Here is a 14,611-nt window from a genome sequence, read left to right on the forward strand (position 1 = left end):
TGAGAATTCAATGCAGAGAGACTATTATATAACTATACATAATGATGCGGTTTTTCAATATTCTTTAGAGTCGTGAACAATTTGTTTGTTAATAGGCAATTTAAAAAAAATAAAACAAAATACTATTTTTCCTGGTTCATATTATTCTATGAATAGTATGCAGTGACGTATAGTGTTTGAAAATGAAAAAAAAAAAAAAAAAAGCGAATATCCTATGTATGTGATGTAAGATAGTATGTCAGCGTTGCCACTGAAGCAAGAGTCGAAGCAGCAAGAGCGTTCGAGTCACAATGCAAAGTATTGGGAGTTTAAAAATCTGAAATTGTCAACGACTCACTGAAGAACGTTAAAATGGAGATAAATGGACCGCAAAATGAAATGGAGGTGATCAAGTACTTGCTCAAAAATGCAAAAGGATTGGAGGAGATAACCATTCTTTGTTCAAGTGATTTCTTATCTAGACTACGTGTTATTAGAAAAAAGATTAAAAAATTCAAAAAGGCTTCTTCATTTACTGTTATATATTACTTACCAAAATGACTATTACATTGTTTGGTTCTTTTCCTTTGATTTCTAGCATTTTCTGATACAAAAATAGAAACTTCTGATTTTGGGGCTCTTTGCCGTAGTCCAGTGGCGGATTTATTGGTTGGCTTCCATTATAATGTTAAGAGATAAAGATTTCTTATACTTTTTTTTAAATATTCTTTTCAAAGTGCTTTTTTATTTTCTGTTTATGTCAATGGAACAGCGCTTTAATATGTTCATGTAGTTCTTCTTTTTCAGATTTTAAAAGTGAAAACTGCAAAGAACCACGGCAGAAATAGAAAGGCATGCTCAAGGCAGTTAATTATCGTTCTACAATTGATTCTAGAATTGCCTATGATATAAGGTGTAAAATACATGTTGTTTGAACTATGCATCAAACGAATTAGGTCAAATTGCAGAAAACGTTATCTAATATTCATTGGATCAAGTAAGAAAGAAATTTACAATGCAAACCAATTAATTGATTTAGTATAATATATATTAATGCAAACCATTCTTTATTCACCAGATTTCTTATCTAGAACACATGTGATTAGTTAACAGCTTGCCTTAAGCAATTCATAAAGGCTTTTTGATCTATTGCTATATATTTTTTACCAAAATAACTATTACGAAGTTGGTGCTTTTCTTATGATTTCTACCATTTTCTGATTAGGCAAACTAGAAATTCTGATGTTGGAACACTTTGTTTTTAGTCAAGTGGAGGATTTATTAATTTTTTATGTTGGAGACATTGATTTCTTCTACCTTTTTTTTTTTTTTGAATTTATTTTTTATAAAATATTGCTCTCTTATATTTTGTTTATGTCAGTCGAACCTTTTAACATGTGCTTGTAGTTCTTCTATTTCAGATTTTAACAACGAAAACTGTCAACAACCACGGTAGAAATAGAAATTCATGACTAGTTCTCAAATTGATTCTTGTTGTGTAACAGCCCAGACCACCCGCATGAGATATTGTCCGCTTTGGACCCAGCCCGCACGGTTTTGCTCTACGACCCCGTTACACTGTGGGTCCACAAAAAGCGTCTCAAGGGAAAGGTATCCACACCCACTTATATGGCATGCTTCGTTCCCCTTTCCAATCGATGTGCGATGTTACAATCCTCCCCCCTTGGCACACCGATCCGGGTACTGGCTCTGATACCACTGTAACAGCCCAGACCACCCGCATGAGATATTGTCCGCTTTGGGCCCAGCCCGCACGGTTTTGCTCTGCGACCCCGTTACACTGTGGGTCCACAAAACGCGTCTCAAGGGAAAGGTATCCACACCCATTTATATGGCATACTTCGTTCTCCTTTCCAACCGATATGCGATGTGGGTATTTTCCTAGGATCAGGGTTTGTCTAGGGTTCCGGAAAAGAAATTCTGGACGGGTCCTGACATGTTGTTTAATTAAATTCCATAAATAATTATGTAGTATTCAACGGATCAAGTAAGAAAGAGAGATGTATATTACTACTAAAAATGTAAATCTAATTGTAAAAAAGGTTTTTATAATGCGACTTACTATAACTATTATATATATTGAGCCCTTAGAAATTAGTCTAGGATTTCAAAACTATAACTGGACCATTAAAAACTAATCTAGGATTGCAAACTATAACTGGACCATATATATATTCGATAATAAAATTTCTATTTTTTTAAAAAGCAAAAGTATCTCTATGGCTCTGGAAACTGAAAAATGAATCATACACAATTCATCATCATCTTGGCTTCTTGTACATGTTGTTGATCCGTTCTCGGACTCTTGAACCGGGTTGATAACCGAAAGCAAATTGAACCAAGCTATCTATAAGAAATGTGGTTCTGTTAGTCCTGTATACTGCATGTCGTTTTGCCAACTTCGTAAATGTGGTGGCCCATGAATTTCATGAAGATCCAGCCCAATTTGGACATCACTTTAGGCTAGTTACTTGTCTGGACTTGGCCCTACGGGTCCACGTGATAGACAATACATACGTTTCGATTTTATTCTTCTATTAATTTCTATATTTTCCTCTGACGAAGTTTGTACTTCATGATTGACTCCTGCAGTACTTAGAAAGGAACGAGCTAATTAAATGCAATATTTTAGATTAATATAAGTTTAATTTTATCCCTAAAAACACGTGTATAAAGAGGATACCGTACATGTTAAATTTCACAATTTATTCAATTATTTTCCAAATGCAATGTAGGTACCGTATGAACAATTGCAAGTAAATTAATGATATGCTGCCAGACAGAAAATTGTTATATAGCCAGCTTTGATCTGATTCAATATAATTAGTAAGTATTTCCTCCCAGCCACTAGTTAATTATGTGAAAAAGAGATCTACCATATTAATGCATTACACATACCTCAAATTAATTTTCTTGTCATTACTAGCAAATTCTATTATTTATACATGAATTAATTGTATATACCAACTCACCTAACATTTTCCACAAAATAATTGAGTACTAATTCTTCTTGCCAATTATACCACAACTCATATTGAATTGGGTGATACAAATATCAATGTTCATGTCTATACTGCAGATTATGAATATAATCATGTAATTAATATTTTCATGGACATTTTTTTTTATATATATAAGAATAATATCAATTAGGAAATCAAACTTTTTCCTTATAATTAAATAAAAGTTAATACAGGTAAATATGTTCAATGCATAATTCCTTTTTTCTTTTTTCTTTTTTTTTTTTTTTTTGGTGAAGTGTGTTTTATATGTAATTCATGTATAGAACTATATATAATTAAATTATATTGAATATATGTTCAATATAAATTCAACAATTTATTTTTATTGCAATATCATCCATTTGCTACTAATTAATATTTTAAGAAAATTGAGATTATGAAAATATACAGTATAAATTATAATTTATAATTATATAAATCTATTAAGACAAAGGAAAGTATTTTTATATATACATGAACCTATTGAGCAAATTACTATTTTTGACAAATAAAATCGTAACGTTACTCCACACACACAACAAAAAAAAAAAAAAAAAAAAAAAAAAAAGAAGATCGTAACCACCAACTAATTATAATAAATTGGAAGATAACAAAAATAATAGAAATAAACGAACATACGAACTTTTGATTAATAAGTATATCTTAGATAGTCAGCCCAAAAAAAAAAAAAAAGTATATCTTAGATAGTTATAATGTATATATTACTTAAGGAAATTAAAAGATGAATTGACAACTAAAATTAGAAATTATTGCTTTTATATATATTCAAAGGAGGGATTAAAATTTAGTTACTTACATGACATAAAAATAGCTTTTGACATCCACGGACCGGAGGCAAAATATAAATCGTTGTTAAACTAACTACATGACATACTTACAAATGTCCCCTTTACGAAGGTACATCAAATCAACATATCTCTTCGCATTATTTATTTATTTAATTTTTTTTTTTTGGATTTTCCTCAATTTTTATTTTATTTTATTTTATTATTATTATTTTTTTGTTGCCAACACTTTTCCTCAATGGTTTATTCGTGTAGAATTCACTATGCCAAATGTTTCATTTTGTAGTTTTTTTTTTTTCTTTTCTTTTCAGAGGAATTAGAATTTATATAATATTGCTATAATTTTTGAGATGCTTGTATAGAATCTACAATAAAAATTATTAGAAATATATTTAAAAAAGAAAAAAGAAAAAACCCCCTCACTACTGTTTAGATATATACAAAGGATCCCATCAATAATAATAATACTAATAATAGTAATAGGCATCTAAAACAAAATGATACTCAAAAAAAATCTAAGACAAAATAATAATGATAAGCATCAAAACAAAATTATTATTATTAAAAGATTTTGCAAAATATATATGTATATATATTATAATTAAACAATTGGAACGGTTGCACCCGCTCAGAGCACCCTAGCCTGTCCGAAGGGACTCATTTCCATATAAAACCCCAATTGCTGAATAGTCACACTGCTTCATAACCTTTCCCCATCAAAATCTTTCAAATCCCCTCCTACTTTTCTTCCTCTCTCTCTCAGTCCCATCCCGACCCACACAACTCTCTCTCTCTCTCTTCCCAATCCTCATCATATTCATATCTATGGAACTTAATAAGCAGTGCTCTCCGTCCACCACCACCACCATCGAAGGTGGTGTTGATCAGGTGGTGACCGTGACCATGCCGTTCGATGATGATCAGGAAAGAAATGAATCGTTGCATGGCGGAGGTGGTTTGCTCGGCCCTTCACCGGTTTCAACTTGTGTGAGCAAGCAAGTAGCGGATAATAACCCTGCAGTATTTGTTAGTTGTAGGAATAATATTAATGAGTCTAAAGCAATAGCACTGAACCCTGATGCTGAAGAATGGGATTTTAGAAGGAACCGTGCACCTGAGGAAGATAGGTGTTTGTTTCTCACTTTCTCTAATGGATACCCTCTCACTCATGCCCAGATTATCAGGTTTTTTACCCGGTAAGACAAAACAACACAATCCCATTTCATAAATCTCCTAGATTTTTTAAAGGGAAGGCAAAATATATACAAATCAATGTGATCTTATTAAGTCCTTTTATATGTTAATATTTTTCCATTTCTGCATTATTAATATTTTAGCAATTAGTTATATGTACATATTTCTTCTTTTTTTGTATATGATATTAATGCACAAGTTTTATTTTATAATTTTTGAATGTGATGATTAGAAAGTATGGTCGATGCGTGGAAAGGGTGTATGTGCACAACCCGGAGCCTAGAAGGAAACCACCGCTATTCGGGAAAGTGGTGTTTCATTCATCGTTGATACCGTCTATGGTGATGGGGAATGAGACACAGGTTAAGTTCATAGTGGACCGGAGGCCTCTTTGGTGTAAGAGGTTTGAACCCAGGAATCATGGGCGTGACAGTACTGGATAATTAAACCAAGTTGATGTTTTTGAAATTTTTGCCGTTAAGTAATTGTTTTGTTGTTGTTGTTACATAATATATATCAGAATTTTCTTAATTTTTCTATGAGAGATATTTGTTAATTTGTTCTGCGTGTGAATACATTTAATAGCTTTATATATATATAGATATATTATATGCTGTGTTGAAGTCTCAAAGCGATTTTCTATCTTTTAAAAACCGTAATGAAATTTTCTGGGAATTTATATAATTATATTTTTATGATCTTCATGTGCCAATATATTGGTGGATTATAAGTTTTTTTTTTTTTTTTTGAGCTGGTGAATTATAAGTTGTTGCTTTAAACTTTTCAATACTTAAAACGTACATTAAAAAGAAACAATATTATGATTTAAAAATAAATACTAATCATTTAGTACATAATTAGATTTAAAAATAAGGTATTTGACCCAAAATAATAATAATAACGATTATCAAGCAAAAGAAAATATTTCAAACCATTGCAAGCAAACAAATCGGACAATCCATAGATTACAAAACCGGTCCGTTATTTGTCTCTTGGGCTTCATCAGCCCATGAAGGTTTGTGTTTCGTCTTCAAGAAACTTGAGTTTATCCAAATTTTTAAATCTTAGAAAAGATCACCACAGACAAAATACAAAATCAATTCTCAAGGTTAATTTGTTTTGTTTGGTTAAAAGCCGTATACTCCATCGTTGCATTTTTCTTATTAATTACTCTTCTTTATTTTGCCCTAAAACCAAACGGAGGCAATGGAGACAAATAGGAAAAGAAGAGCAGTGGAGACAGGTATTGAATTCAATTCCTTCCTGTTAAAATCAATATCAAGTAATTAATTTGCAATAGCGGATAAAATATATTGGTGAGGTCCATTTATATATATATATATATACACACACACACATACATATATCTTACATGTATGTTTGATTTGTTATGAAGTGAGGATTTTTTAAGCTTTAATTAGATATGCTTGCAGAAATTTCGAGATACTACAGAGAGCTGTCACCTGCTGATCACTACAGATTGAAAACACAACCTTTCTCTGTACTATCACAGACAGACAAAGAAAAGTATGATTCTGGTGTGTTTGAAACTGGAGGACACAAATGGTGGGCTTGCCTTCTGTTAAGTGTTTTCTCTTTAAATTTTTTTTCTAGATTCCACTTGCACTTTACAATTAAATAATTAATCTTGGATTAAAGCCCTTTAATCAAAATAGGTTAATGATTAATCTTTCATTCTGCCAATTATCTTTTAATTAAGCCGTGATCTCTACTGTAGGAAATCGTCCCTTTACCCAAAAGGAAACAAGAAACACGATGGGAATGGTTATATCTCCCTTTACTTAGTAATAGAGGAGACTAATGCTTATGCTTATGGTTGGAAGGTTCTAGTCAATTTTAAGATGTTTGTGTTTGATCCAATTCATCACAAGCACTTGACTATTCAAGGTATATTTTGTCTTATCTATATCGAATGCTATTATATTTATATATAATCAAATTCATGTCAGATCGATTTTATAATACTCACCACCTATCAATTATAAGATTGTTTCAAAACATAAAAATAAAAATGCATTTATGATTCATTAAGTCCTATAAATTCATGTTCTTTAAATAGAATATTGTATATAACTAAATTCATATTAAGTCATTAGTTAATTTTAAATTTTAAATTTTGAAATAATTTAAAAACTAATAAAAAAAGATCCGATATCAACTGATGTGGATCTAACTTTTTATATATATGTATATATATTATGATATTAATTATTAATATGCATTTCAATTTTAATTTCAATTTGTCTATATGTAAATGTATAGATGCTGATGGAGCAGTGAGACATTTTGATAAGATAAACAAAGAATGGGGGATTCGACAGTTAATTTCTCTTAAAAGTTTCAATGACTCTTCAAATGGTAATGATTCCTGTGTGTTTGGGCAGAGGTTTTTGTCATAAGCCAAACTCACACATGGGATCCCTTTCCATGGTTTAGCAACCAAGGAATGGTACGTTACTTCTACTTGGAAGCTCCAGAACTTTTCTACGTTACATAAAACCTTTTCTGAGTCTCCAACTTTCTCTGTCGGGGAGAGGAACTGGTATGTACTTGTGAGTAATTTTTTTTTTCTTTTTGCAAAAAAGAAAATTCCTCTAAAGGATTCACTAAAACAACAGCTTTTATATGTTTACTGATATTGGTTTTAGGACCTTAAGTGTTTATTCAAAGGGATATTTAACTTGACAAATACTTATCAGTTTACTTGAATCTAGCTAGTTGATCGCGAATGTATTCAGTCTAAAGGAAAAAAAAATTATGCTAAGTACAAGCTACGATTAATGGACGTCAACTATGGTTTACACAAAGAAATATCAGGTGACCCCATTGTAATTAAATTTATATATTTTCTACCTAGATGTCAATTTATACGAACTGTACATATGTTTTATAAAGTAGTTGCCACACCAAATAGCTAATCAAAATTATTTTAATTACTTGCAGTGTAACATCCCACATCGGTTGAAAAGGGGCACGAAGCGGTCTTTATAAAGCTGTGGATACCTCTCCCTTCAAAACGCATTTTGACAAAACTTTGAGTCCAGGAGAGAGAGAGAGAGTGAACCCTGGACCAAAGAGGACAATATTTTGATGCGGGTGGTACTGGGCTGTTACAGTGGTATCAGAGCCGGATCCGGATCGGTGTGCCAGCGAGGACACTGGACCCCAAGGAGGAAGGATTGTAACATCCCACATCGGTTGGAAAGGGGCACGAAGCGGTCTTTATAAGACTGTAGAAGCGTTTTGACAAAACCTTGAGGCCGGAAGGAGAGAGGGAGTGAACCCTGGACCAAAGAGGACAATATCTTGATGCGGGTGGTACTGTTCTATGTTGATAAATTCTGAGGTTACTCAAAGTTTTTGCGTTGAACTATCTGAATGGAGCTCCAAAAAGATACCTTGCAAATGATATAGTAACAGTTGAAGTGGAAATCCCTCATGTGTCTGTGAGTAAGGAGGTTAAGAAAAACAAAGAAAATAGCTAATATCACATCCTCATTAAAGAAACGAGGTTCGTTATCCTTAATTATTTGTTAAATAGAGTAAACAATATATATCTTACTGGTTAATAAGGTGATAAACATGCAGTTAAAGGAGATAAGTAAATATTAATATCACATCCTTGAATTTGAAATTTAATAATGGATAATAGAAACACAGCATGTCGATTGGAACATTAATTTTTGGTAAAGCTATTTGATTGTTTTTGTGAGATGAAAATGAAAATATATTGGGACAAAGGATTGGCATAATGAGCTCCATCTTGGCAATACCAGCAGGAATGTCTAGTTGCAAGAGGTATTTTCCCCCAGCTCACTACAAATTGATAGTAGAATCCTTTTCTTTCCAAGCTGAGGCGGGAGACAAGTTCGATTCTGGCTTGTTCGAGATAGGAGGACACAAACACTGGGTCATTTATACATTTATATTCACTTAACAAAAACAAAGCACATGCTCATTAGCCTAATGGTATTAACCATTAGGGTCCACTCCTACCGATAAACCTTTGTTTTATTTTATTGTTTATTATTATTTTTTTTTTTAAAGATTGTTAGTCTTAAGTGTATATGTGGCAGGAAACTGTCTCTTTATCAATGGAGAGGAATACAATAATTATTACATCTTCCTCTACTTAGTAATAGAATATACAGACACATATCCTCATGGTTGGGAGGTTCTGGTCAATTTTAAGTTATCCATTTAATACGAGACAAGCACCTTACAATTCAAGGTATGTATATATATATATATATATATGTATATTCTTTCATACTTTTTTGTTTGCTATTTTCATATTCATGCAAATACAAATATTAATTACCAACAAATTTATGCAAAATTTGTGGATGCTGATGGGACAGTGAAGCAGCTTAATGAGATTAAGAAGGAATGGGGTTTCACAACTAATTTCTCATGAGACTTCCAATGATCCTTTGAACGGGTATCTTGTTGATGATTGCTGTGTGTTTCAGACAGAAGTTTATGTCATAAATCAGACTAACAAATGGGAATCCTTATCCATATGGTGAATGAACTTACTAATTATATTTTTACTAGGAAACTGGAAAAGTTCTCTACATTGCAAAACTGCCATTATGAGTCTGAAGAATTTAAATGTTTATTCAAAAAGAATTTTATTCAAAAAGAATTTCATCCATAGATGATAAATAGTTATCATTATATATCTAGTTGATGAGGATGCCATTCCACCTAAGAAGTCAATTTCTGCTAAGTTCAAGCTACGGATACTGGATCAAATCCGGGATAAAGATAAACATAAAGAAGAATCAGGTTACCTTATGTTATAAATTTTTATAAATTTTCCCTGTGCCTTTTCCATTCCACTCCACCTGTGAACTTTCTTTGGGCCCTTGTATTGCAACTAAATTAAACCGTCAGGCTGCTTTTATACGTTGTTATACTTATATCTCCCGTGATTTTGATTCCCACACACCGATAAATTTTATCAAATTATCAGAAATTAAATTTATCAATTTTTTATTTTATTTTTTTTATAAGCATGAATTTTGTATTATTTATTTGATCATAAATGGAGGGAACAATATCTCATTGGCATTTTATTTATTTATTTATTTATTTTAATAAGGTCATAAACATACAGTTAAAAGTGTTACCTGAGTACAGTACTTTTTTGTGTTTTTTGGAACTACAACTACTTATATCATATATTTAAATTTGAAATTATAGCTATGGATGAGAGAAACATGGAAAATCAATGATAAATTTAAAGATAATAATAATAAAAAAAAATATGATGTGTCTAAAGAATAGATTAATAAGGAGAAACATTCGATATACGACATTGTCATAAATTTAAAATTCTAGTGATTATAATATTGAAAAATTAAATGGCGGCAAGTGGTAGTAATTGGTAGAAATTTGAATTTGAATTGAGAGAGAGAGAGAGAGAGAGAGAGAGAGAGAGAGAGAGAGAGAGATTCGAGTCCAGTAACCCAGGGGCCCAATTGTTGTTCCAGTAGTCCAATAGCTTCTCTTCCAAGTCGCTCTGTCTTCTACACTCACAGGGGAACAAATTACAGTCAATCGTCGTCAGTACCTTTCGGTCAGCAACAATGGGAAACAAAGGTAGGTTTTCCCTCCTCCAATTTCAAAATTTATACATAAAATTTTTCAAGATTTTTGGCTATGGAGGTTTGATTATATGTATGAATGTATTAGTTTTTCCAAGAATAATTTGGAATTTTGTTTAATTTGAGGAAGCTCCTCAATCTCAAGCTGCAAAAGGGATCTGTCACCAGCTGGCTACATGATGAAAATTCAGTCCTACTCCATGCTTACTGGCCAAGAATGAAGTTTGACTCTGGTTTGTTCGAGTACGGAGGGCATAAATGGTGAATTTTTTATTTATTTATTTTTATTTAAGTTGTTGTTTGTGTATGCGCTGGAAATTGTTTAAAATAATAATAATAATAATAATAATAATCTGACTGCACTGTTTCATAAATTTAATATTGATGCTACATTTTGCGATAATCCAGGTGTTAGACCAAACAGAGGCTAACCAGCAAGTATAGATAATAAAAACACAAAATCACAGAACTAGATTATTAAAAGATGAAGAATTCAATTCTCTAAGTAATTTCTTCTTTTAAATAAGAGGGTTTGGGCTTTAAAAGATTAGTTTCTGCTTAGGCTTCTGGTCTGTAAAAACCTGAATCAGTTAGATGGTTAGCGAGCATGGCTTTAACTTTCATACTCATCTCTGTTGCTTTCTACATGCTTGTTGGCCTTGGTTGCAGTTTTATTCGCAAATTCAAACCGGTTGTCCTCTGATAGTGGTAGCCTCTCTATGTCCATTGTCAACACCTTCCCACCTTCTTGTATCTTCCTAACTTGCTCCTCCAAGAATGGCACTAAGCTCTGTTTTTCTAATCCAAACATTTCATCCTTTTTGGTCAGAAAACACAGCAAGTTTTCGAAATAAGATGAACCATTAGCATGGTATAAATATGGAATAGAGTGATTTATGATTAAAAAACATGTTCAGACACCATTCAAAAAAATGTAATTTTTCTTCTTAGTTGGATAGTTATAGTGGTTAAAAGCATGTGTAGTTAGAACTATTTGCCTGAGTTGCTCTATGTATTTTTTGATGCTGTGATAATACTTATAGCCAAAAAAACCAAAAATTAGTCCTGTAAAGTGACATAAAAACATTACAATCTGATATTAAAACATTTGGGGAATGAATACTCAAGTGAGGTCTATTAAACTAAAACCTTTTCAAAAACTTTTAGAACTATTATTCCCTCTGTGCACCAATGAATATTTTAAGTTTTTTCTGTGTATGTGGCAGGCAATTTTACCTTTATCCAAAAGGAAAGGGAAATAGTAAATATAATGGCATTAATGACAAATAAATTTCTTTAAATATGTTGATACGAGTGCCACAGTAAATCGTTTCTCTGAGATGGAGAAGGAATGGGGTATTTCAGAATTGGTTTCTCTCGAAACCTTTCAATGATTGTAGGCATGGGTATCTTCTCATGATTGCTGCGTGTTTGGGGCTGAAGTTTGTGTTATAAACTGGCGTCAGAAATTGGAATCCCTTTCCATAGTTAAGCCTGTTAATTATATTTTCACTTGGAAGCGTGAAAAGTTATCTACATTACAAAACCACGTTCATGAATCTAAATTTTTACTTTTGGAGAGAGGAATTGGTATGTACCATGCAATATATCTTTTATGGTCTTTTTTTACCAAACTATGTTTCTGTAAACTGTATGTTACTAAACTACTGTTTTTCGACTTCGTTTTATAATGGTTGTAGGACTTCAAAGGTTTACCCGAAAGAGGAATCTGGAGATGGTTTATGGTTATTTGTTTTCTTACTTTTTTTTTTTTTTATGAAGGGCAAGGCATTGCACCAACTTTAACTAATTTCAAGCTACAAATACTGGACAATAAAAAAAAAGGATGAAAATTCCGGTGACTTTTATAAATTCATGCATACATACATATATCTACATATTTTGCCATATGCTTTCTCATTTCCACTCTAATGCATGTGTGAACATTCATCTTGGGTAACGAAAATATTTATTATTTCAATATTGGAAAGTGATAATTCGCACCTTTCAATTATTTTACTTGCAGGTGAGAGTTGGTTCAGTGCTGGTGGTCTTGATTGGGGTTTGCAAAGTTTATGGAGCTGAAGGATTTGAAGAGTTTATTGTTAATGATGCTTCAGAAGTTCAATTCCTTACCCTCTCTCCTATGAAGGTTCGCCATATCTTTATATGGACATGCTATATATATATATATATTTGGATCATGTGGGTGACATCATATTTTATGGATTTGTTTTTGTATGAACAATATGTTAAGTTTAAGAATGCACTAAATGATTTTAATTGCTTCTACTTATATCTGTTACATTCTTGTCAGTATGTGAATATTCAAGATGATAGAATATCACTTACGTGAAGGAAACGTGTTTTTGACATGAAAAAATACATCCAAAACAAAATTTTTAATCTAGCTAGCACCATTACTGTTATGTATAGGGTGACTAGCAGGTGAGAAAATTGATAACATATATTTCATTGTTTTGACCAGGATCAATGCGCTGTGGTTGCTGCGAATTATCAATGGACCATGGTGAGACAGAGATCGGTGGATGCTCTAATGTTTCTTGGTGGCTGGTTGGGGAGTTCTGTGCGTGTCATGGGTGAGTTTGCATGTCAAGTGGAAAAGTTTGTTCATAGAATGGCACAATTCGAGCAAGCAGCGGAGCAGATCGACATCGGAATGCAAGAGATCGCAGAGGGAGTGCAAATGCTTAAAGATTGCACCAACCCTGAGTGCAAATGTTGTCAGAAAAGGCTTGCAGACGAAAGCTTGTGGGAAATCAGGTTGTGGGAATATTTGTCGGACAGGGCTTGCAGGATGAAACTGTTTATGCTTGCATTCGCAAGGTTGTGGGAAAGGATGTGGCATACATGTCAGCATAGATGTTATAGATGTCTCACATTCTTGAGATGTAGTACACAAAACTTTTACAAACTCAAGGCATTGTTATTGCCGCTGGTAAATAAGGATTACTAAGGGAGGTGTATTCGATTAGGAATTTAATAGATTTCAAAAGATTTTAAAAGTCCAAAGGTATTCAATTAAGATTTTTATGGAATCCATTAAAATATTAGGGTATTCAATTCAGAATTTTATAGAATCTATATAAATCTGATGTTATTCAATTATGACTTTTTAAAAGTCCATAAAAATCTATTGGTATTCAAAAAGTCATTAACTTAGAAGGATTTTACAAATTGATGGATTTGATTGGATGTTGAGACATTAGGTATAAATACTCAAGCCTTTCACAAATCCACTCTCCACCCGAAAGATTTCATCAGATTGTAAAACACAAAACATTGAGTGAGATCCTGCTTTGAGATAGAACAAAGAACAGACGGACAAACCCAACTTGCTGGATGAACAGTTGAACAAAACTAGCGAACTGACGGTAACCAAAACAATGATCTTTCCTGTGGGTTCTCTCCTCGTGCTTCCTTGGTTGATCTGATTTTTTGGGTATGATTCAATTTTTCTGCTTTTTTCGCATTATCCTTCAATGTTGTGAAAGTTTTGAATTTCAAGTGAGAAGTTTTGAGTTAAAAAAAAAAAAAAAAAGAGAGTGAGAAAATTTCTAAGGAACGTATCTGTTAATGTATCTGTTATCTGCTATCTGCTATTGTAAATGTATTCATATATGTTGTATATATGTTTAGCCCTAGTGTATGTCAGAAGCTAGCCTCACAATTTTCCATCAATTAATAAATTTATATAGCTTTGAAAAAAAAAAAAAAAAGAGTTGGTAGATTAGGCACAATGAGTGTTGCACGTCAAAAGTTAGCCACACAATTTTCTATCAATTAATAAATTTATATTATAATATATATATATATATATATAGTTTCTTGTACTTAATTAAACACACTTCCTTAAGAATTTGTGCTTTGGTTACTGTTTCCACCATGAGTGACTGATTTGGTATTCCATCATTATTATTGTTATATATATATACTTCTTGTACTAATTTAACAC

At 32.2% G+C, this 14,611-nt stretch overlaps 1 protein-coding gene across 2 annotated transcripts; it reads left to right on the plus strand.

Moving 5' to 3' along the window:
* Positions 1 to 10,456: 10,456 nt before the first annotated feature.
* LOC107422651 (uncharacterized) lies at positions 10,457 to 13,702 on the plus strand. 2 transcript variants are annotated; one of them, XM_060818803.1, is made up of 5 exons: positions 10,457 to 10,630; positions 10,766 to 10,896; positions 12,418 to 12,493; positions 12,662 to 12,787; positions 13,124 to 13,702. In XM_060818803.1, exons 3-5 carry the CDS (start codon positions 12,482 to 12,484, stop codon positions 13,610 to 13,612), a joined length of 627 nt encoding a protein of 208 aa, XP_060674786.1. In that variant the 5' UTR covers positions 10,457 to 10,630; positions 10,766 to 10,896; positions 12,418 to 12,481; the 3' UTR covers positions 13,613 to 13,702. The 2 variants fall into 2 exon arrangements, with proteins under 2 accessions (XP_060674786.1, XP_015887612.3); XM_016032126.4 differs by lacking the exon at positions 12,418 to 12,493 and having other exon boundaries at positions 10,459 to 10,630; positions 13,124 to 13,700.
* The last annotated feature ends 909 nt before the right edge of the window (positions 13,703 to 14,611 follow it).

This window comes from Ziziphus jujuba, chromosome 7, assembly GCF_031755915.1.
Source record: "Ziziphus jujuba cultivar Dongzao chromosome 7, ASM3175591v1".
Lineage (NCBI taxonomy): Eukaryota > Viridiplantae > Streptophyta > Magnoliopsida > Rosales > Rhamnaceae > Ziziphus > Ziziphus jujuba.

What these genes read in the sequence shown, in the direction of transcription:
- LOC107422651 (XM_060818803.1), top strand. An exon ending in TTACCCTCTCTCCTATGAAG is followed by an intron (nt 12,788 to 13,123) that starts GTTCGCCATATC and finishes TGTTTTGACCAG; the next exon opens with GATCAATGCGCTGTGGTTGC.